At 37.9% G+C, this 24818-nt stretch overlaps 2 protein-coding genes across 3 annotated transcripts; one reads left to right on the top strand and one right to left on the bottom strand.

Annotated features, from left to right (window-relative positions):
- The first annotated feature begins 31 nt into the window (after positions 1–31).
- LOC148909990 (uncharacterized) lies at positions 32–13309 on the top strand. Its single transcript, XM_089033155.1, has 26 exons — positions 32–36; positions 135–211; positions 618–674; positions 771–859; positions 1493–1647; positions 2238–2412; positions 2937–3029; positions 3112–3244; positions 3612–3688; positions 3935–4064; positions 4136–4228; positions 4549–4651; positions 5056–5129; positions 5784–5908; positions 6025–6140; positions 6311–6423; positions 6736–6883; positions 7541–7591; positions 7950–8062; positions 8549–8628; positions 9352–9418; positions 9504–9674; positions 10503–10658; positions 11114–11231; positions 11626–11693; positions 12208–13309. The coding sequence occupies exons 3-26, from the start codon at positions 630–632 to the stop codon at positions 12343–12345; spliced, it is 2631 nt and encodes an 876-aa protein (XP_088889281.1). The 5' UTR covers positions 32–36; positions 135–211; positions 618–629; the 3' UTR covers positions 12346–13309.
- LOC148909989 (uncharacterized) lies at positions 12863–24373 on the bottom strand. 2 transcript variants are annotated; one of them, XM_089033157.1, is made up of 5 exons: positions 22767–24373; positions 19317–20020; positions 16386–16634; positions 14620–14822; positions 12863–14235 (listed from the first exon to the last, which is right to left on the bottom strand). In XM_089033157.1, exons 2-5 carry the CDS (start codon positions 19974–19976, stop codon positions 13866–13868), a joined length of 1482 nt encoding a protein of 493 aa, XP_088889283.1. In that variant the 5' UTR covers positions 19977–20020; positions 22767–24373; the 3' UTR covers positions 12863–13865. The 2 variants fall into 2 exon arrangements, with proteins under 2 accessions (XP_088889283.1, XP_088889282.1); XM_089033156.1 differs by lacking the exon at positions 22767–24373 and adding an exon at positions 20786–21408.
- Positions 24374–24818: the final 445 nt, after the last annotated feature.

The following is a 24818-nucleotide window of genomic DNA, read 5'->3' as shown; positions in this document are numbered from 1 at the left end:
AGAGATTTGAAGAAGAAGATGTACATATCCTGTTAGGTTTGTTCTCTCTTTTCTCCTCTCCTCTCCTCTCCTCTCCTCTCCTCTTCACTCCTTTTCACTCCACTTTGCTTTAAAAACTTTTTTTTGGTTATCAGGTGTATTGGTTCCAGAGCAGGATGACCAAGGCTGGTCATACAGTACATGGACATATCAGAATCTTCATGAAAACCAGGTGAAGATGAATATGATTTTTGGATCATCATTATCACCTTTAGTTACTGTAACAACTAATCACTTCCATTCTTATCTATTATCCTTCATGACAATAACAGACACTGACACTAATGGATTATTCAAGAGTTGTATTCATCACTTGCAACAGTATTTATCATTGTATTTATTTTTGGTGGTTACAATCAGTGTTATGTTAATAGCATAAATCATGACCTGCATCTTTGAAACCAGCATTTCCATTGTTGTTCAAAATCATCAATTACCAACATTAATTTTCTTTAACAGCATTCATTACCGCCACCACCACCACCACCACAATTATCATTATCATCAATCATAATCATCATCATAATTTGATTGTATCGTAGGAGGATTAATCATCATCATTGATTGTCTTTCAGTAGGAGTTTCTTTTTATGGTGCAGGCTGCAACTAGAAATCAAAAAACTGTTATTTCAGAGGTATGGGCTTCATTGTAATTTTCATTTTTTAGATATGAATGATGACTGAATCTTTTGTATGATGATTGTTTCCATTTTTTGTTCCTTTTTTCCTAGTGTTTATTTAGATTGGATCCTAACAGCCAGCATTACAAGAGGGGAGAAATAGTGTATAATTTAACTTTTATGAGGGTTGAATCTGATAGGTTAGTAAAAGCACCAATAATGAATTACTTAGATAGCAGCTCATCTACAGGTGTGTGCACCCACTTGCGCCACTCCCCTATTTTTGCCACTGACTTTGAGTCAATACCAACTATGACGTACTTACATGAAACAATCTTTGCTGCAATAATATTTCATGCAAGTTTTTCACAAAAAGCATTAAAAAATTGCCAAAATTACATTCCTTCACTCCTTGTACTCTTCCTTCCTTCCTTCCCTCCCTCCCTCCCTCCCTCCCTCCCTCCCTCCTTCCTTCCTTCCTTCCTTCCTTCCTTCCTTCCTTTATTCCTTCCTTCCTTCCTTCCTACCTTTCGAAAGTATTTACAACCACAAAAATGGCTTAAAATAATGACCAGATATCGGCCAGTGGCATGCCAAAACTGGGACTTGTCTGGTGAAATCTTTCCCTTGCCGGTCATTTTGACCAGTAACATTTAGCCAGAAATGAGGTATGAATAAGCTACTTTAAAACTAATTTGGCCTGTGATCATGACCAGCGACTGATTGGCCATTATCTTAAGCCCTGTTGCATTCAACATGACAAAACTTCATTTTATATAGCCATTACTAGAACTATTTAAACTAAAAGTCCAACATGTTTTAAAATGTTTCAGAGTAGTCAGTGAATCTCCAATGCCTTACTTCAGTGCTTACCAGGGTGTTTTCAAGAGCCATTCATCTTTGATAAAATATCTTGCCTGGTTTGAAAATGTTGAAAAACCAGAAAAACCTCCACAGTTCCGTGAACCAACAACGAGCACAACGAAAAGTAAGTGCCAACATTACATAATCAATTCATAGCTAGGACTTCAAATTTGATCTTAAAGAAGAGCTGAAAGTTGGCCAGCAATACAGGCAGCAAAGTTGTGCAACAAAATGCTATGTTTGGGTTGCAAAATGAATGTTGCATGCATGTTGGCATATGCATATAGAATATGCATGTTATGAATATTATTGAATTATTTATTATCAAATGTTATTATCATTTGTAAGTCATTGTTGCTCATAAGTACAACCCAGCGCACAAGATATTCTCTCTGTTACAGGAAGTACAACATGTAGCTACCTTTACTCCTGGCCTTACATTGATGAAAACTGTGCCTGCATTACTACAGCTTACTATAGTCAGCACGTAACAAGAGATCAGCCCTGATACTAGGAAAGCTAGGACATAGTATCTCCCTCACAGCTTTAGTCCAAGGTTTAATACCTGGATGCTTTTCTCCTTTGCATGGAGTTGTGGGTTTCTTCCTGCAAATTCTATTTTGCACATTATGTCATGAGCAACCATAATTTAAAAAACGAAAAGCTTGTACCTCTATAATAAACACATTACACCTTATTCTTTCATCTTCTCAGGAAGCTCTATATTTTTCACAAGAGGCAAGAAGACCAGTAATACAAACCCTTTGCCATCTATCACCTCTACAACTACTACCTCACGCACAGCTCTGGGAGGAACATCAGGGGCCACGGAAAGTCTACTGTACCATGATGGAGGTCCATATGCAGAGCATGTAAGAGAAAGGATGAGGTAATGATTTATGACTGCCAGACCAATCACATTGTGCAATAAAAAAAATTAGCCAATTAAAATCCTATAAAACATCATGGTCACGGAACAGCACCCGTACGGCACTGTGCTTTTCACAGTCATTCATAAACTGCTGTAGTAAAGCACGGTGGGAAGAGGGATGGTGAAAAGAGCTTTCACTTTTACTGGTTGTGACTTTGAATACCATTGCCATCTCACCCCCATCTCACCCCCATCCTGCCCACTGTTATTACGTAAAGATATCAAATACCCAAGGGACATGCCGATTACTTTACACTAATCCTTAGGTTAATAGACTTTTTAAGCTTGGGCGTAATGATTTCTAATTACAACCAAGTGTCATTCTCTTGAGGATAAGATTTTTTCTTTGAGGAGTATCCATATTCATGTGTCATCTCATGTGTGATGAATAAACGAAATAATCATACTCAAAGGAATGAAGCATCTGAAATGGGAAAACATTACGCCAAAGCAGTCTATTGATTTTTTGATTCTTTTGAAAGGAAACGCCTGCTGCAAAACATAGCATCATTTCCTGGCCACGAGAACTTGTTTGTCGTTCTTCATAATGTTATTTTGCTGTTACTTTTCAACAGGTGAGTGCGGTTACATCTCCCGCAACCCACTAGGCCAGTGGTCAGTAGTTGCTGTAATTTGTTTTTGTTTCTTCTTCTTTAGAGATCAAGACCAAGCAGAAAACGGTCTTGTTGAGGCCTACCGACTTTTGCAGAGTACATTATACAAGATGTACTTGCTTATTGAAGAGAATACATTCTTACAAAGTGTTGTGTCCAGATTCACTAAACAAGAGGTAAAAAAATTAATGAAATGCTTAATAAAGTCACAATAATTCATACTATAAAAGAAAACCTTACTGTGCATGTCTGGAATATTTGGTGGTGAGAAAATAATGCAGGCACATCTCAAGACTCAAGTTTCTGGTTATTTTGCCATATTGCTTTCTTATTCGTTATTTCAGAATTCTTTGGAAAATTACTAATTATCTCGATGTGCAAAGTAAAGTAGGTCTTGAAGTTGAGATTTGAGTGGAAATGCTTTGCCCACGAATCTCGCCAATAAGAACCGAACGTGTTTAAGGATATTTACAACCATAAATAATGATAATCTATGAGCTATATTACAACACATTCTAATCAATATCATACATGCATTTCCAGAGTGCTGATTCGTATGCTGTACAAGTTTTGTATCTGGAGTATCGTCAACACCTCACAGATCTTCTTTGCAATGAACTGTAAGCATTGTTTCCTATGAGGGCAGGGACGATGGAGCCAGGGCAGCTATCCAAGTTCCCCCTCCCCCACTTTTAACAAAAATTGCACCTTATTTTCTTTAAGTTTGAGTTCCATCATGAATTCTTCCCCCCCCCCCCCCCCCCCCCCCACCCCATTTTTAAAATCTTCCCCGTCCCTCAAGGGATACGTAACAATTGTCATCTTACAAACATATTTTAGATAATATTTTTCTCTTTTCACAAAAGGCAGGAAAGAAGCATTGGATTTACCGTTGCTGGTCAAGTTCTTCTTGACAGACTGAACGCAATTACAGTCCGACAAAGCCTTCGCGCATCTTCCTCAGAGGAGACTGGAACCCTTCCACTCAACACGCAGGTATGAGACTCAGCAAAGTCCTTCCTGTATTTCCTTTCAAACAACTGGTATTAAGGGATTTTTATTTTCAGGTTATTGATGAGTTACGAGTGATCAACAAATACTGTTTGACACTGATGCTTGGTCTGGTGGATGATGCTCTTGTCTTCTGTCCAACCCTTAAGGTAACCTATGAGGGGGGGGGGGGGGGGTTTCCTTTATCCTTTGTCTTCACAAGTGGGGCCTATTTCTCAATTTCGGAACATTACTAACATTTCCTAACAGGGCCCCAATAAAATACACTCAGGAACCCTAAGTTGATAATTATAGATCTTTTTACTTTTTGGATATTTATTATTTAACGAGAATTCGTAGCAACCTTTTTATTTTTACGGTGATACATGTGTCTCTATTAAGTGAACATCACGCAAGTTCCTGAAGATGTCTGCTATATAACTTTTATTTTGCTGGTGATAATGGTAGGGGATGTTTGATTATTTTTCAGCAATATTTTTCTCCCATTGACACAAGTGGTCATTCTTTGCTCACAAATTATACATTCAAACATGGCGTTGAACAGCAGTCTATCTTGCATCAAGACAAAACGTGTAAGTAATAGATAGTGGATTAAAACCTTTTCAAAAAATCTTTCCAAAACTGACTAAAAACGCCTTGTTCCTGATGTGTTACCGATTTCAAAGGGCTTCCACTCTGCACCAAGCAAAATCGAGAAAATATATTCGATCCAGACACAGATCATAAACGTGCAAAGCATTTGATACATAAGTTTCCAAGACTGCATACATTTGTAAGATATATCTTCTAGATTCTTATTGAGAAATTGCCAAATAATAGGCAACACAAGAATAAGGGAGTTCCTATCCTACCATATACAAGGATGTGCAATCTACAACTTATTATCACTATTATTAGTACATTATTATCACTATTATCAGTACATTATTATCATTATTATTATGTGCAGCAATTAAATTGTGATTCTTTTTATCAGACTTAAATGTCGAGGACGCAGAAGAGAAAATTCGTGCACCGGCAGCGATCGCTTCTCAAGCTGTCATTCTCAAGGTTTGCAGTTGTCTTTAATAATTTAACTACACCAATCTTGGAAAAAACTTGATGAGAACAAAGCACAGCCTTGATTATAGTTTCAAGTTTTATTGTGAGATTGCCTAATCTCCTCGTCACAAAATTGCAGCGTTTGAGCACAGGCAGACATCCCAGACCTCCTATATATCCTATATTTCCTATAATTTGTATAGGATCCTATAAAGAGCCTATATTTAAAGGAAACCTCCTATATTTCCTATAAATAGGACAACTGCTGAGTGATTCATTTATATTTTACACTGTTTAGCATATTTGGCGAAGGAAATAAAATGGCCCTTTTTATTTTTTTGTTCTGTTTCTTTAAGGCTTACTAGTTCTGCAAATAAATCATTGTCTGTACACCCTCCCGATCCCTGGTTACACCACCGAAAAGCTATCTTAGCTCCTTTAAAGTGCATATATTTTTGGGAAAAAATTCTGTATTTCCCCTATATTTATCCTATCAAATTTGTCTAAAAAGTGGCTGGGATGCCTGCACAGGGAGCCCAAGCACGGTTTTCATGTTAGTTTATTACAGTAAATATATGTGGTTCAACTAATGACTCTCGACCAACGTTGTATTCCTCGTTTGTGAATCTCATCCTCATCTCATACTTTGGTCTTATCTTTCAGTATTTTGTGGAGACCAGACTGGATCAGACGTTTGAAGGGTTCTTAGGTCAACTGTTAAGTAGCAGTTGCCTCCCTCCAAACCCTTATCCAAGATTAGTCTCTCATCTTCGCGTTGCTTCTGTCAGGTAATCATGCTCACCACAGAGAGCCCAGTTCAATAAATTAAGCAACGATGTACCAATATTCCTTCGAAATGAGTAAGTAGTTGCAAATTATTAATTGATGTGTTTTGTTTTGATAGCATGGAAATGTTTGGAGAAAGACGTGAAAAACTAGTTTCTAGGCTTCTACCTGGCTCGGCACAGCTCGTCGATGCCAAACATTACCTGTGTGGATTTCCTGGTTGTGAGGCGTATGGTAGGTATCACCACAGGGTACCCAATACTATGAAGTTGACTATCAGATTGGCTCCCAGAGCAATGCGATTGGTAGATGTAGGAGCTGAAACCATGTGAATGCATTTCCAGCAGATATTCCACGTCCAAGAAACATGTTGTTTTAGGAGTGTTGATTTGTTTATCTTACAGGGATGATAAGCAGCTTGTGCGCTCTTGACAGCAAACACTACAGTGAGCTGCTGATCAAGACGAAAGTAGTTCACAATGAAGTCGGCGCTCGAGTCACGGATCAAGGAATCAAGGTAACATTCATTTGATCTTCAGTAACAAACTTCTCCCGGGCTGTAGCTTCCTGGAATACATGATTTAAGGCACGGACACAGTGCAACGTTGTGCGGAACAACAAAATTGCACCATGCAACAGATGCACACAACAATTTTCTTCCGTGAACATGACCTACAACGTTGCTGGCAATGGTGTGATGTTTTAAGCTAATGAAATGCCACTTTCCTTTACACCTCTTGCTCGAGTTCTGCGATGTGGGGGTTTTCCTTAATTAATGATTTTTTTTGCAGGAATCTAGTAGTTCTTACTGATGTTTTATTGTCAATAGGCTACTGTTGGTGTTGCGCTGACTGGCTTTAGCCCTCTTTATGGACACTTCATGCCATACTTCCACGAGGTTGAGCTAGAGGAGCATTACTTATTACAAGGACCATCCCACATCAAAACAGACACTATCAATCATTTTACCAAGCTTGGTAAGTTTTGTAATGACTACAACAACGCCCTTACGGTTAGTAAAGCTAAAGAACAACACCGATGCTGCTTCGAAACGTCCCAAAAAATAGACATGAACCTTATAAAAAGATGCAAGGAATTTGGGGGAAGCGATGGCTTGGTAAATACACCGAGGACTTGGTCTCCAAGGATTGTGGATTGTAGATTTTTACTTCTATCTAAAGATAGATTTCCAGTTTTCATTAATAAAACTTTAATATGTTGGTTGAGAAACAGAAGTAATAGTCCCTTTTCTCGTTCAGTAAACACCTCTGTGTTTTATGTCTACAGGCTCGTGTACATTTTTAGCTTTTTAGCTTCATTCAAAAGCAAATCATTTGCAAAAGTCAACCGTAATGTAAAGAATGTGCAAGTTGAATTAATAGTATCTGTAAATAGCTCACTTATTAACGAAGCTAAAATTGTACAAATGAGTCTGTAGTCATAGAACACAGCGGTATCAGATGTGAATAAGAAAATGAACTATTCCACTCTGAATCATATGCAGAATCTTAGCAGCTCCTCTCTAACAGGCCGGAAGAAAGAAAAGAGTCTGCATATGTAGCTCATGCTGTTGCTGCAAGCATGACTAAATAATTTCTTATTTAATATCTTTTGTCTTATTTCCCTTATTTTAGTGTACGACCATCTAGCGGGATTTGCAGAAGAGTCCTCTGTGTTATTCGTTGGTAAGATGCATGGCTTTTCAGTCACTATGTCTTCCGTTTTTCTAATAGATTTCCTGGCTGGAATTTTATCCTTTTTTTTACTTCACTTCACTTCACTTCACTTCACTTCACTTCACTTCACTTCACTTCACTTCACTTCACTTCACTTCACTTCACTTCACTTCACTTCACTTCACTTCACTTCACTTCACTTCACTTCACTTCACTTCACTTCACTTCACTTCCCTCCCCTTTCCTTCCCTCCCCTTTCCTTCCCTTCCCTTCCCTTCCCTTCCCTTCACTCCACTTCTCTTCCCTTCCCTTCCCTTCACTTCACTTCCTGCTTTTTCATCTCACCCACCATGTGTTCTCTTATCAGGTTTGTTTCTGGGTGATGTTCAGCGTAGTTTATCCGACATTGTCCAGAAAAAAAGTTCTTTCATCGCTCAGCTCTCTTCAACCGTCAAGCAAAAGAAGCCCGTTTATATGAAGGTAAGACATCCTGTCTGTGAAATACTTTTTCTGTAAGGCTAATGAATAAGAACTTTGGAAATAATATCAATAGCCTTTCGACGTTGCTAGGGATTGGCAATCCCAAAAAGGCAAGAAAGAAGAAAAGAGAAAGAATAGGATGTTTGCATGATGGCGTCATTTGACTCCAGCTACAAAGCCGGATGCTTGAAAAATTTTCTTCCTTAGTTCTTTAAATTTCTATTTATTCATGAGAATAGTAAGAAATTTGCTGCTTATTAACTGGACAAGGGAAAGTGTGCAAGGTATTCTGGTAGTAGGAGTCAAATGAGGCCATCATGGAAACGTCCTATTGCACATGTTTGCATCCCAACATCAGAAAAAGACTTGTGCATGCGGACCCGTGCATGTGTTCATTTCGGTAGCGAAAACTAATTGCGCATGCGTGCACTTCAGCTGCAGAAAAAGGATTCCACATGGACTTCCTATTGTGTATTTTTACTTCAGGCTTATGTTCAAATGGACTGGAGACTCGTTCTTGTCAAGAAATCTTTTTTGCTGCATTATATCGAGGGCCAGTTTATTGGGTAGGTCAGGTGTTGCATAAAATCATGAGGAGTGTATTATAAGGTTATCTGAAGATGAATATAGAGCTAAGCAATACAAACGATGGTGGTGGTGAGGATGTTAATGGTTATGGTTATAATGATGATGGTGATGATGTGTTTTCCAGTGGTGGTGGTGGGTGTAGTGATGATGATGATCATGGTGAAGTGATGATGAGGATGTTAATGGTTATGGTTATAATGATGATGGTGATGATGTGTTTTCCAGTGGTGGTGGTGGTGGTGGTGGTGGGTTTAGTGATGATGATGATGTTAATGGTTATGGTTATAATGATGATGGTAATGATGTGTTTTCCAGTGGTGGTGGTGGTGGGTGTAGTGATGATGATGATGTTAATGGTTATGGTTATAATGATGATGGTGATGATGTGTTTTCCAGTGGTGGTGGTGGGTGTAGTGATGGTGATGATCATGGTGAAGTGATGATGGTGATGTTGATGATTATGATTATAATGGTGATAATGTGTTTTCCAGTGGTGGTGGTAGTCGTAGGTTTAGTTATTGGGATGATAATGATCATTGTGTAGTGATGATGATGGTGATGATGTTGAAGATTATGATTATAATGGACCCCCCAATGATGAAGTGAAGTTTTTTTCCAGTGGTGATGGTGGTGAGCTAATTGATGATGATGATAATGATGATGATAATGATGATCATCATCATCATCATTGTTTTTTCTAGGTATCACCGGTTCTACACACCAAGTCCTATAACTTATTACCAAAACGTCTTTTTTTCGCAAGCCACAGTAAGTAAACCTGTGTAGACAAAAAATACTGGTAATATAATACAATGGTCGCCAACACATGTCAAATATTTTGTGGTTCTTGTAGGCTTCACTCTTCGCAAGAGCTTGCGGGCCCCAGGACAATAGCGACCCTTGCAAAGGAGCGAACCTGAAGATGAGTCTTGTCCACGTCAACCATCGTATCGAGAGCGCAAAGCATGATGGGGATCTTGTCAGTGCATATCGTTGGTTGCTGGTCAGGGCACTTATGTGTCAGGTTAGTTGAAATAGTTATTTGTTTATCTTGATTTTCTCGTCAGTCGTCATTGGAATCATCATTATCAGGCGTCAGCCATATACATCGTGCCTTTTGTAATGTCATCACCATCATCCTTATGTCATCAACATCATGGTCATCATCATCATTCTTGTCATTTTCAGCATTCCAAGTCATCATAAACATCATCAGTCATACTCATCATTCTGTCATGTCATCGCCGTCATCCTTATGTCATCAAGATCATGGTCATCATCATCATCCATATCATCCTCTGCATCCCATTTCATCATAAACATCATCAGTCATCCTCATCATTCTGTGATTTCATCACCATCATCTTTAATCAGATGGTATTATTAATCATCTTCAGAATCGAATTTGTCACGTTTTGACTAGAACTCATTCAGTCCTCTATACATCAAACATCAGTGTGTCCATTAGCCTTCAGCAGTGTGTCCATTAGCCTTCAGCAGTGTGTCCATTAGCCTTCAGTAGTGTGTCCATTAGCCTTCAGCAGTGTGTCCATTAGCCTTCCGTAGTGTTGCGCGCACTGTGATTGGCTTAGTGGAACTGTCAGTTTGTCAATCTACTGTCGTAAAGCTAGAGTGAATTTATTTGGCCCGTGAAACAAAAGTGTATAATTATTGACCTTGACAGTCAAAGTAAAACAAAAGAAAACAATAGAATTTGTGTCTACTACTCTTTATTAAGTTGACTATTCTTTCACGGTCGAAGTAAAATCATTCTATGAACATAGCAGTTGCTCTGATAAATGAACAGCATTTTATCAATTCCACCTTATATGTACTGATTTGATCTCTCCAGACCTTCTCTTACGTGGCAGAGGCCTGGTATATGCTTCACAGCGCGGCTGCACAGCTGGAATATTTAATCACTTTAAATAAAACTCTGCAAAACTTGATTTACGAAGAGCTGAGCAGGACTTTCACACCAGCAAGAGCAGATAAGGAAAATAATCAAGTAAGAAATTGAGAATTTGTTGACTTCCAGGGCCCGGTTGTACGAAGGGTGGATAGCGCTATCCGACGGATAAATCTTATCCAGTGGATAAATTATTGGATAACAGGATCGACTTATCCACTGAATAAGGATTTATCCATTGGATAGTGCTATTCACCATTCCTACAACCGCGTACAGGAGAGGAACTTTGCTTTGAAGTTGAACTGTGATGTATTTCCGTTCCCAACATTGAAGAGAAGATTCATTACATAGAGTGCATACCATATATCTGTGAAAAAGTTAACTAACTAAAGTGTACAAATTAGTGCAAAGTTTTGTAGGCTACGGTTTACTGAAGTTTACTGAACTCACTGATTTGTGCGATTTCTTACTAAGTTTGTCACGGATATATGGTATGCACTGTATAATGCTTAGTAATTTTAGCTTTACTTTGAATGTTTCTGTATGTGTTTAGTCTCTTTTAGATGTAGCAGTTGTTGGTCAAATGACTATGGCGTATTCTCAGAAACTCCACGAGATCTTGAAGCGCGGCACTTGTTTGGCACCGAGTGGACTTACGGACTTGTTACAAAGTGAGTCACTACTGATTAGTTTACAGCAAATTTAGTACGACTTTGATAAATTCGCGGTACGGATGTCACGTGATCAAAACGCGATGTTCTAAGGGGGTGTGCGACACAGACTACATGTCACGGTATCGTCCAATCAAATACCCGTGAAGGTACCATGTTCAAGTATTTTTGGATTAGCAGTGCTTTCTCTAGCTGTGTTTGGTTGAAAGGATGTCGTCCATTTTGGACCGTGACCGTGTCGTATAAACTGCTGCTTCAGATTAATACAAAATCTACTCTCACCAATACCCGGTAGTAAAATTGGATGGGGGGAGGGGGTTAGTGGGTGGACAAACCATGGATCGGTATACATAACGGAAGATCACCAAGGTAATTGTGTATCAATTTCTTTCAGACAAGCTTCGTTCAGTTACAGATGTAAACCAAACGTCCAATACGCTGCAACTGAAGATATCCCAGCAGGTGAGGTTGTACTTCATTCATTGTAGTCCTTGTATCTTCTAAACTGTTAACAATCCATATTTTCCCTTTTACCGGTAACTATGTCGAGTCGGGTTTTCCCTGTTTTGGTCGCGCGGGGAGTGGGACTTTTCCTCTGCCTTCTTTCCACTTCAAATTCGTCTCCAGTCCCCCGCAACCAATTTAGGGGGAAACTTGACTCCACTGAGTTAGTAGGGAAAAGGGTCACTGTTAACAGTTCTTGTATCTTCCTATTCAAATCACACTTTTCATGAAAGGAATGTAAAACGTGCACACGTCTTTGTACTTATTTAATATGAACACGTTGAGAGCTTTAGAGCATGAGAGAGGCACACTTAGGACATTTCTCATGCTTTTCAGGTGCTCTGCAGATTCCAAAATGTTTCTATCACTGTACCAAGGAACAAAAAGTCGTTCCATTTAGTTTTTGGAATTTTTCCAGTCCGCGGAAAATTAGTACCAGAGTATGCATTTATTTTTTTCCTTTTTCCCCTAGTCTGTTTCCGTTCTACAAGAAATGAATGACTTGCTTCAACCTCTACTGGACGTTTCCGCTCACGAAATTCACCACATCTGCCCAGACGTCCAGCATGCCTTGCGTTCTATTACTACGGAAATCCAGCTAAGTCAATAACAGATATTTGTTTAAAGGGACCCTATTGCATCACGGATTATCTTATCGCAATATTTTTTTTAAATTCCAAGATAATTTGCATAACACAGGAGCCCTTAAGGAAATTCTTTCTGTGCTTAGTCACTACGTTCCTTTGCAAAGAAAAGGTTTATATTGTATATTCTACATAACAGACACAGGGTGTAGACACAGGGAAAGGAATAGGTAGGAAGATTTGGTGAGGACATCCATTCCATGATGGGATTCCTTGATACGCCCCTCCTAGTAATCGATCCCCCAAACCATAGAAATCCTGGAGGCCTTTCTAAAGCTCATTGTTATGAATCGGCAATCCTAATAAAATCGTTAAAAACAAAAAGAAAAATATTTGAGGTCTTTACCTTAGGAGAGAGGGGTTAGTACAAAAACGATTCTGCAGTAGTTGCTCAATGATAGTAAATCACAGTGATTCGTCCAGAAACAAAGTACCGCCCCTCTAACTATCAAAACACTTTACAAAACTCTTGGACATAAGATATAATATTTACCAAGGGAATTTTATTTTAACTTATTAAAAAGATTTACAATTCTTTAACTCTATCAGTTATGAACTTTCGTATTATTATGACTCTTAGAGGTATGTGTCCAAGGTAACATAGTGAGCTATTGACTCTTAGTGGTATGTGTCTAGGGTAACATAGTGAGCTATTGACTCTTAGTGGTATGTGTCCAGGGTAACATAGAGAGATATTGACTCTTAGTGGTATGTGTCCAAGGTAACATAGTGAGCTATTGACTCTTAGTGGTATGTGTCCAAGGTAACATATTGAGGTATTGACTCTTAGTGGTATGTGTCCAGGGTAACAAAGTGAGATATTGACTCTTAGTGGTATGTGTCCAGGGTAACAAAGTGAGATATTGACTTTTAGTGGTATGCAGTATGTAGATTTTTAATAAAGGTCAAATCAGTTGACTTTATCAGCAATGTTATCAGCAATTGTCTAACTAAATGACGTATCCAGGAATCGCATTATCTTTTCATAGTGGTACAACTTTTGTGGGGAAGGGGAGGAGGGGGGGGGGGGGGGTGGCCAAGATTTCCGGCCTTTTGTGAAGAATATCTTAAAAACCTTATGTGAGTGGGCAAGCTACACAAAGGCAAACACATCCGGTGAATATGTAAAAAAAATCCAAAAACACTATGAAAAATTCGATTAATCGAAGTCTTCCATTGCATTTGAATGGTATCCGAACGCAATTCAAGAAAGCAATTGGCGACTCTGGATACAAGATTGTCCTAACATTACAATGTATGATCTCGATATCTAAAAGCAGCGACATAAAATCAACTGTCTCTATTACATTATTATATTAGCCCTTGTTTGTACATGGTGCTCCACATTTGCAGGCTTGATGGCAGGGTTTGTCTGCAGTTTTACAAGGACAACCCTTTCTTTTTTTTTTGCCATCTTTTCAGAAACACTTGTTCTTACAACTGCAGGTTATCATGTGGGATTAAACTAAATCAATCTATATACACTTTAATTGTATGTGCTCAGACCTTGAGTATGTTGGTTTTCTGGGGGGGGGGGGGGTTCTTTTGCCTTTTCCACCAGTTTAGACAACTTGTCTTTGTTTTCTACTTGTTGTGTCCCTTGGCACTGTAAGGTATTGTTCTTGTACAATATAAAAATTGAACCGTTATTCCCTTGGAACCTAGCAAGTGCATGGGTGTGTTTTACTTTAATTTTGCTTATTTCATCCTCCTTTTCACTAAAGAAAGAATTAAGAAACTCTTGGAGTTCATCTTCATTGCCAGTCCATTTTAAATGATTTTGCTTGTCTTTTTCAAGGAACCTTACCAAGTTGCCATGCCCAGTCTCTTTTTTCTTGTCATCTTTCTTCTTTCCCCTAACACAAAAGCTCGCACATAAAATCAAAAATCATGTGGGGGGTGGGTCAATCCACACTCACATGAACAAATCATTTCTCCCTCCCCTCCCCCAAAACCACAAGCAATACTAACTGCAAGGGTAGCCATAGGTCCAAAGTGGATGAAACGTTTTATTTGCTGATCGTATCTTGTGTACAGTTGGAGAAATTAAAGACTTTCTCCGGCCAGTGGGCGTTGAGAATGAGAATGGGGGTCACAGGCACCTTGGGATCTGCCTTGTTTATACATATCAATGATACCCTGACATGTAGATTTCTCATAAAGATGGAGCTATTTGAGAAACTCGAGACCGCATACACTATTCCACCTTTTGTTTAGTAAACATTACTTATGATACATACCCTTTTTGTTTTGATCTTGAAGCATTGTCACTTGATCGTGACACAGTGCCACGTGGTGGTGAAGCACTGTCACTTGATTGTTGAGCACTGTCACTTGGTGGTGAATCACTGTCACTTGATTGTTGAGCACTGTCACGTGGTGGTGGATTACTGTCACTTGCTGTTGAATCACTGTCACTTGTTGAAGCACTGCTTTCAATCTCCTTTGATTAAAAAGCCAAATCCCACTGAATATTCTGGGGGGTTTTGGTTTAAACTTTTCTAGAAATTACCTCGAGTTTATTGTCTATGAAACGTATAATTTAATGTGCTATAGCTTTCTTTTGATATTTCGGTCCAAACTCGTGGATCTTTGATCCATAATAAGGGGAATATACTACCGAAACAAGCAGATTATGAATATAAAATCCCAGTTGATTTTGGTCGCGTCTCAGAATTTGCACCGAATAGCATGGGGCACGTGCTCACCTTTAGATCTGATTACCACTCTTTTCATTGCTATGCGCTGATCAAGACAACAGTAGAGACAGGGAAATTGGGCAATACACTTCGATCAATCAAATAAATTGGTCGGTACCTTTATATTCTCTCATTGGCGGCAATGTATTGGCCTATTTCCCTGTTGCGACTGTCTCCATCAGCATGCACGTAGCAGTGAAAAGAGTGGTAAAACATTACTAGTACAACTCACAAAAAAATCCTTTTTTGGTGCGGAAAATCGACTGAAGAAGGTCATATAACATACATATTAACATTAGCAATGAAATAAACTTTCAAGTCAGAAACCTAGATTCTGGATACCTTCACGCAAATGTCACAGAATAAATTGATTTGCATTGCTTGCCTTCTGCCATAATAAAGTTCCTAAGATTCACGACTGTAAGAAATGTGAACATGCGCGTCTTGCTTTGTGGTGTAAAAAGAGAGAATTTTGAGGTCACAAATAATTTTTGTAACTATTAATTTTGACAGATTTGTGCAATGCATAACGTTTTGAGAATCAAAAGACCGGGTTCCAATGACATAATTTGTGCCATGAATAACGTTTTTATAGTAAAGACCAACTTCCAATGACATAATTTTGACAGATTTGTGCCATGCATTACGTTTTAAGAACCAATGAAATAATTCGTGAGTTTTTCACAGTCAAAAAATAAATATATAAATAAATAATGTATAGTTTTATTTGAAAATTTCGCCACAAGTTTTTGACTTGTATTTCCACTGCAACTATTTGACTAATAAGTAGGGTCTGGGTACGAGAGTGTCGGGGTACGATAATTCGTTATGCAAAAAGCCGTTATATGTATTCGTTTTCAAAAAGCGCTCTTTGTATAATAAATTTACTCCTTGTGCTCAAACATCTCGCACTTTTAATGCTTTTCACTGAGATATAGAGGTTAAAAAATACAAAATAATTTCGAAAATAAAAAAAATTTCCTATCTCCTCGTATATAAATTAATGGGGTTCCATTTTAAGTACTGTTTAAAAAACGAGCAGGAGTGTTTTATCGGGTAGTTTATTAAACGGCTTAGAAAACTCATGATTTATGTTCTCATATGGTACAGAATTCTTTACGAAATGAAACAAGTTTGATAGAGAAAATCCAAGTTAAAGTTTATGCAAATGAAGACGAATCTATATCAGATATAAAATCACCTTCATGGTCATGATTCCTATTGTGTTTCCTTCATGAATTATTAATGCGTTTTCTAAGCTAAATTAAACTTGTGTATAAGTTATTGCTTGATGGTAATGTACTTACCTTTAAAAATCCATCAATGAAGTCATCCAACTTCTTCCTCTGACTATCTTCGTAAGTTGAACCAGGAAACAGCTCGATTGAACGACACAAGTGATCCTTTAGAAAAGTCCAGTCCTCCTCCTCCATTGCTTGAACTTGAATGCCTTCCTTGAAGAGTTTTCTTAGACCTTCCTTCGCATTTTCTATTTCTTTTCCTAACTCTTTGCCTTCTTTTGTCGCAGCCTCTTTTTTCGAAAGTAACCAATAAGCCTTAAAGATAATACGATTTGCACAATGCATTATTCGTCATGTAAGTAATTTAGCAAGTAAATAATTTATTTATTCACGTAGTCATAAAGAGCTCACAATAAGAACTCGTTAGAACGCGCACGTGCTACATTAAAATCTTAATATTACATATATAAAAATCTAGATCTAAAAATATTGCATAAGTATAGAAATCTATATAAGACTTTAGCATATACCAACTTGTGTACTTCCTAAGAACGCGCGCGCTCATTGGTTAATTGGAGGTGAATATTGTGCGATATTCACTTCTGAATCTCATAATATTGAGTCGGCAACAAAATGGCATCTGCCGGCAATCGTTTTGCTACAATTTCCGATGAGGAAATCGAAAAAATGAAAGTAAATGCCATTCCTATCAAAACTAAAAAGGCAACGAAGTATGGCCTAAAAGGTTTGCTAAAAGGTTTGCGTGAATTTGTCACGCAAAAAAGAGTAAAAGTTTCTGTTTGTTTGTTTTTATTGAATTATTGTATATAAAAATAAGTTACTCTGTACACAAGTTGGCTAAAACAGTTATTCGCCTCAGGCTCAGTGAACTATGGAGAATATTTACCTCGCGTCTCGGTAAATATTCCCCGATATTCACTTCGCCTTCGGCGAATAATTGCTAAATAACCACCCCACCCCACCCTACTGATAATCTAGGATCCAAATACCCCTAAATATAAACCAAAAAATATTTAACGATTAGACTACGAGGTCGAGTTTTCTATGAGTCAATAGATAGAAATAGACTATTTGACTCGTAGATAATAAAAATTCATAGTTTGAGTGCAGCTTCTTGTAGTTATGAAGGTTTTTCCATGCCATATGCTAATGCGGTGACGTATGAGGAGGCATTTATGGTTATTTGTTGTTCCTTGTAATTCGAAACACCGGCTTCTATGTGAAAAATAGCTTGCAATAATTTCTATAAGGGCAATGGGCAAAGCAATGACGTATTTCAAATTTAATTTATGTGTGCCAGTAAGGTTTTGTATATTAAATGATTACTCCTCATACGTCACGACATTAGCATATGGCATGGAAAAACCTTAAGAACCTCAAGAAGCCGCACTCAAACTATGAATTTTTTTCGGGCTTTTCCACATCTTACCCCATGTAGAATCAATACTGTGAATATTGTCAGAAGGATGATAGGCACTTTAAATTTGTTCTATTTCTATAGCTTTTTGTCTCTATTATTACGCTCAAAACCCTCTTTCCAAAATTTTTCTCCTTTTTATCAGTTCTTAGGATCATTTTTCTAATTAATGAGTGATAAACTGAATGGATTTATTTACAACATTCAAAGCCGTGCCACGTTTATACAATTCCCTTAAGATTCTTGTCTGTTAACTTCGTTGCACTTTCTTTGATGTTTTGTACGTTCTTACCGTTTAAAATTCTTCTTGAATACATGTGAATAAGTTGTCTTTTGGATATTTTCTGTTCTTTGAGGGAATCCATTTAAAATAACATCATTATCTCACTAGTCAGTTGTTTGTCAGTCGTAAATTTGAACATGAAAATCTCAGTGCAATCTGACGGCCGCTTTTTCGTGTTAAAATTGCCATTATTATACAGTTTTTTATTTATCTGTACTGTCCAAAACCTCCATTCCCTTCCTTGGTACAGTCTTGTCTTTTCTACAATCGATTTTTAAAGATTTTTTTGACAACAAGCCGAGATTTCGACGAAACTTGACCATGCATTTGTTTATTTTTCGCTACTCGCTATCTATCACAGGATAGATAGTGAGTACGTTAACCAATCAGATTGCAGGATTCGTGATAGTATGCTGGTAGGTTTATGCTAGTGCATAATAGAAATCTAGGTAAGACTATAACTATCCTACCCTACCCTATTCGTCATTAACTGAGATAAGATCTAGATTTGATTAACAAAAAAAAATTAGGAAATCTAGAAAGCAAGCATCGATTAAACTGAATTCAGAAGCAATAGACCTTTTCGGCTTGGGCGTAATGTTTTCCCATTTCAGACCACGTGTCATTCCCTAGAGTATTATTTCTTCGTTTAGCGGTTGCGCATCAGAAGACACATGAATATGGATACATCACAAACAAGTGAATAACCGTAGTCTGAACTGGGAAAACATTACGCCCAACCCGAAAAGGTCTATCGATTCCAACCAGATATGAATAGTACTATTCGTCCATCTTTTGGTCAGAGCGTCAGATTCTAGGCCCCGAGGTTGAGAGTTCGAACCCTGGCCCAGGAGGCCGCTCCTTTTCCTACATGTTTTGTTGTTGTGTGGTGGTGGTGGTGTTGTAATTGTTAAACTGACATTTTGTTAATTGGTCCTTGTTTCGAGGCCTGACCGCGGAGCACCCTAAAAAGGGGGCGGGGCTAAGACTGAAAATTAAAAGAGACTAGCCATGTAAAACGCTAGTGGGGCAGGGGGCTGAAAAATTTAGTTGCTTTTAGCAAGAAGTGTGGGGGCTATAGCCCATGCAGCCCCACCGCCTCCCGTTGTCCCTGTCTTTTAGCGAATTTTGTAAACACAATTGGACAAGGAAATACGTAAAAACTTAAAAGCTACATAGATTTATGAATGACATAAACTGATTAGAATCAATCCGTAAGGGAAATGAATATAGCTAACCAAACGAATAATTTGGTTTTGCATCGCCTAATACTCACCTTGTAAATGAAGGTTGGTTTCACTATGAAAGGAATGTTCAGTGGTTCAAGATTCTTCTTATAGAATTCAATCAGCTTCTTAGTGCAGCTCTTTTTGCGATCATGTGTTATTGATTCATGGCACGGCTGCAAAGTTATGTACATATACATAACTTTACGGCCAGGCGAACCTTCGAGGTTTAAAGAGGTCATTTCTGAAGCTAGACGCTCAAGTTCTCTCTCTCTGGCATCTTCAAGGAAAAATTCCTCTGCATGCTTTGTACCTTCGTCCCTTTGTTGCAAACAGTTTTCAAACAGCGCCTTGTATTTTTCATCATTCCCTATTTTAAGTACAACGAAACTCACAACATATGTCGGTTGTTTGTCGTTTTTTGTTTTTGTTTTTGTTTTGTTTTTCTTTCGTTTGTTTTTCGGGTTCTTTTTTGCTAATGTGTAGACTCTACATTTTTCCTCATCCAAGCATTGCATTTCGGTCTTCTTTTTCCAGTCCTTGTTTACTTTTACTTCAGGTACATGAAAGAAGGCCTCACAAAACTGAGATTTATTTAATTCAGGTAAATCTGAAATTACTTTATGGCCTGCGCGTCTTGTAGGGGTATTCAAAATAGAGTATTTTTTGCAGTCATCAGAACAACCAGGAGTATCATTTGCTTCTCCCATCGTCAATGTAAACGAACCAACTGCTGAAGATATTTCCAGTCAATCTGACGAAAAATGACGAATCGATTAGTAACGCTTTCTAGACTAATTAGTTTGTTGGGGGGGAGGGGGGGGGTTGAAAGATTTTTTTTTTTTTTTGGATTTTGCGAAATTTAAAATACTTTTTATACTTTTAAAAAAGGACTAAAATTTAGTATTTTACCTGAAAAATAATTCTCTTTCACTAAAGCATTGTTAAAAATGAATGAAGGCAATTATTCAAAACATATTCAGTTGTGTGTCAATTTCAGCTGGTATTTGGAAATCCTAATCTTGAGGACGTTCGCAAATGATTGCGTTTCCCCGTTTCCCATTTCCCCCCTCAAACTTCGCATGGTGTCCTCTTTTAAGGTTTCTAGTTGATTAGGCACCTCCTTAAACGTGGTCATCCGAGCCAGGTGAAGGTGTAACGCAGATGTGTAATTACAAAGACAGCGCCTTCTCAGTTATTTTAAGACCCTGAGTGTTGGTCTGGTCAGGACTCGCAAATCACAGCCATCCTTCCAGTACTGCATTATTAGTGACTGTACAACTGTATCATCAAAAAAACCTGTATCATCTGCTGTTGATTGCTGAAACTTCTCATACTTTTTTGTTTTGACACTGGAAGATGTGCTGTTAGAGATACTTCACTGACTTCTAGATCATCAATAAGGAAGGTGTGCGGAACGGCTTAGTGTGTGTGCAAGTTGCATGTCTTTTCCAGGCTTGTATCTTACTGTTAGGTAATACCTCTGTAGACTAATGATCATCTCAGTGATATAGTATACCTTTTGAGTTTTCCTTTGATGTCTAGAGCTTGAGTTTTCTTTTAGGCGTGCTTTCGTATCGACGAAAAACGAAACAGTCAAAACTCGCCCATTCTCTCAACTGTAAACTGACAAAATTTCTATGAACTTTTTTGGCGTCCTTCCAATCTAAGTTTTGATTGGTTCTTCGTTTCTTCGATTGTTTGGGAAACACAGCTGGCGTAGCGGTGAGGTAGAGCGCTTTCCTCTTACCAAGCCTACCCAGGTTTGATTCCCGGACACAATCTCGTGTGTCAGTAGAATTGGTTGGTTTTCTCCTGTGCTTTGAGAGTTTATTTTACTCCCTTTTTCGTCCCTACGCCAAAATCAACTTCTAAAATCCAAATGGAATTCAGTGAATGAAGAGGCACCCTGTGGTTGTTTTGTGTACGCTAGATAGTTTATAATCTAGATAGTTTGTTATTTTTCCCACCCATATTTGAAGAAGGTACAAAATAATACAAATAGTACATAAGCTTCTTGAGAACATCCTACTCAAGAATCTTTATCAAGCGGCAGTCCTTTGCGCCTGCAGAACTGAGATGATCATGAGTCTACATAAGTATGAGCTAACAGTAAGATACAAGCCTGGAAAATATAAGGTCGATTATCCATCTTACCAGTAAAATTGATCTATGGACATTTAAATCGAGCGAATTAATATTTGATCTCCGTATTCACAGAATAATATCCACGAGTTCGCTAAAGCAGTTTGATCTTGAAAGATCACACGGCCTTTAAGACTATAATCAATACTGAAAGTATCCTATCAGGGGTTAGGTGATCTTTAATGGATTTTTAAATCGAACGAATTAATATTTTGATCTCTGTGTAATACACAGAAAGGGCATTTAAGTATCCACAAATTCGCAAAAAACAGTTTCATTTTAAGGTATCAGGGTACCCCAAGATTGCTGTGAAAGATTGATTTCTTGGTTTTTACATTTTGTGAGAGAATGCACGATAAGCTATCATTTTCCCAAAATGATTTTCGAGAAATAAACGAAAAACGACTTTTTAGCTTTAATAGTTTTCGATTTATCGTTGACATCACTTGTCGTCGCTACGTCTCTATCAGCCACTGTTGTTTTACCTTGGACGCTTTTGAACCTTCATTTTGATTTCCTGCTGCTTGCTTGCTTTTCTCTTTAGTTAGGCGAACAAAATGTCTGAACTTGAATAATAGCGATGTGATAAAGTGATTCGATCTTCTGGATACTTTATGTCAACAAAGGCACTTCTTGGCTTGAAAAACAATTTTGCGCTTTTCTCGGAAGTGATACACGTACATTTTGAGTTCGTTGTCAAAGGGAATTTAACCGATTTCACTGAAGTTTTGAGGAAGTCATGTTGGATAGCTGTTCTTCAAAAAGGTGTCTCCGATTTTTGACTTTTTGTTTATTTCCAAAGTTATCGTGGATTTTGGTTCGGATACAGCTAATATAGAAGCGTCATAACTTTAGGAGCGTATAAAAAAGCAACGGGGTAACTAATCGAAAATCGGAGACACACCGCCGACTTTGACAAGTGATGTCTTGTGATCCTGGAAAGTTAATAACCATTGGTTTCCGATGATTACCGGCTGTCATCGAACTCCGCGAAGATGCCTAGGTGAAAATTTGAATAATTCGCTCTAACTTAAAAGGATGAATTTATTTTACAAAAAAGAAAAAAGGAATAGTTTCTACATTTATCCAGCATTCAGAAAATGTATACTTTGTTGAGGTTTCGATTAAAAGGTTTTGTGCTATTAAGAGTTGAATGCACACTGGTCGCTAGGGGTACTATCTCAACCTGTAAAATATGTACTTTTTCTAATGATTTCAAAGAAAAACAGGCCAAAATGTCTAAAGAAGTATTTCATCGGATTCAGAAGCGCTTTCAAGGATATTTTATGGTCATCTGCATACTGATCAAAGCGGAAGTTTCATCGAACCTGGTTGACAAAAATGATATAGTATACCTTTTGAGTTTTCCTTTGATGTCTAGAGCTTGAGTTTTCGTTTAGGCGTGCTTTCGTATCGACGAAAAACGAAACAGTCAAAACTCGCCCATTCTCTCAACTGTAAACTGACAAAATTTCTATGAACTTTTTTGGCGTCCTTCCAATCTAAGTTTTGATTGGTCCTTCGTTTCTTCTATTGTTTGGGAAACACAGCTGGCGTAGCGGTGAGTTAGAGCGCTTTCCTCTTACCAAGGCTATCCACGTTTGATTCCCCGCGGACACAATCTCGTGTGTCAGTAGAATTGTTTGTTGGTTTTCTCCTGTGCTTTGAGAGTTTATTTTACTCCCTTTTTCGTCCCTACGCCAAAATCAACTTCTAAGCTCTAAATGGAATTCAGTGGATGAAAGAGGCACCCTGTGGTTGTTTTGTGTACGCTAGATGATTTATAATCTAGATAGTTCGTTATTTTTCCCACCCATATTTGAAGGTACAAAATAATACAAATAGTACATAAGCTTCTTGAGAACATCCTACTCAAGAATCTTTATCAAGCGGCAGTCCTTTGCGCCTGCAGAACAGAGATGATCATGAGTCTACATAAGTATGAGCTAACAGTAAGATACAAGCCTGGAAAATACAACGTCGATTATCCATCTTACCAGTAAAATTGATCTATGGACATTTAAATCGAGCGAATCAATATTTGATCTCCGTATTCACAGAATAATATCCACGAGTTCGCTAAAGCAGTTTGATCTTGAAAGATCACACAGCCTTTAAGACTGTACTATTTTAACTGTAAAGTATGTACTTTTTCTAATGATTTCAAACAAAAGCCGGGCAAAATGTCTAAAGAAGTATTTCATCGGTTTCAGAAGCGCTTTCAAGGATATTTTATGGTCATCTGCATACTGAAAGCGGAAGTTTCATCGAACCTGGTTGACAAAAATGATATAGTATACCTTTTGAGTTTTCCTTTGATGTCTAGAGCTTGAGTTTTCGTTTAGGCGTGCTTTCGTATCGACGAAAAACGAAACAGTCAAAACTCGCCCATTCTCTCAACTGTAAACTGACAAAATTTCTATGAACTTTTTTGGCGTCCTTCCAATCTAAGTTTTGATTGGTCCTTCGTTTCTTCTATTGTTTGGGAAACACAGCTGGCGTAGCGGTGAGGTAGAGCGCTTTCCTCTTACCAAGGCTATCCACGTTTGATTCCCCGCGGACACAATCTCGTGTGTCAGTAGAATTGTTTGTTGGTTTTCTCCTGTGCTTTGAGAGTTTATTTTACTCCCTTTTTCGTCCCTACGCCAAAATCAACTTCTAAGCTCTAAATGGAATTCAGTGGATGAAAGAGGCACCCTGTGGTTGTTTTGTGTACGCTAGATGATTTATAATCTAGATAGTTCGTTATTTTTCCCACCCATATTTGAAGGTACAAAATAATACAAATAGTACATAAGCTTCTTGAGAACATCCTACTCAAGAATCTTTATCAAGCGGCAGTCCTTTGCGCCTGCAGAACTGAGATGATCATGAGTCTACATAAGTATGAGCTAACAGTAAGATACAAGCCTGGAAAATATAACGTCGATTATCCATCTTACCAGTAAAATTGATCTATGGACATTTAAATCGAGCGAATCAACATTTGATCTCCGTATTCACAGAATAATATCCACGAGTTCGCTAAAGCAGTTTGATCTTGAAAGATCACGCAGCCTTTAAGACTTTAATCAATACTGAAAGTATCCTATCAGGGGTTAGGTGATCTTTAATGGATTTTTAAATCGAACGAATTAATATTTTGATCTCTGTGTAATACACAGAAAGGGCATTTAAGTATCCACAAATTCGCAAAAAGCAGTTTGATCTTAAAAGATCACACGGCCTTTAAGACTGTACTATTTTAACTGTAAAGTATGTACTTTTTCTAATGATTTCAAACAAAAGCCGGGCAAAATGTCTAAAGAAGTACACCTTTTGCCATTCATTAACAGAAAATGTACATTCATTTGTGCCAATAGTTGTATCAATAACGTGTAATGTACTTTCATCAACACCACAAGTAA

The sequence above is a fragment of the Actinia tenebrosa genome, unplaced genomic scaffold, assembly GCF_029948245.1.
Source record: "Actinia tenebrosa isolate PJP-AT-01 unplaced genomic scaffold, QUT_ActTen_1.0 PGA_scaffold1__47_contigs__length_23844297, whole genome shotgun sequence".
In the NCBI taxonomy this organism is placed as follows: domain Eukaryota; kingdom Metazoa; phylum Cnidaria; class Anthozoa; order Actiniaria; family Actiniidae; genus Actinia; species Actinia tenebrosa.
Note: the sequence above shows the minus strand (reverse complement) of the source record. Positions and strands in the feature narration are given on the sequence as shown.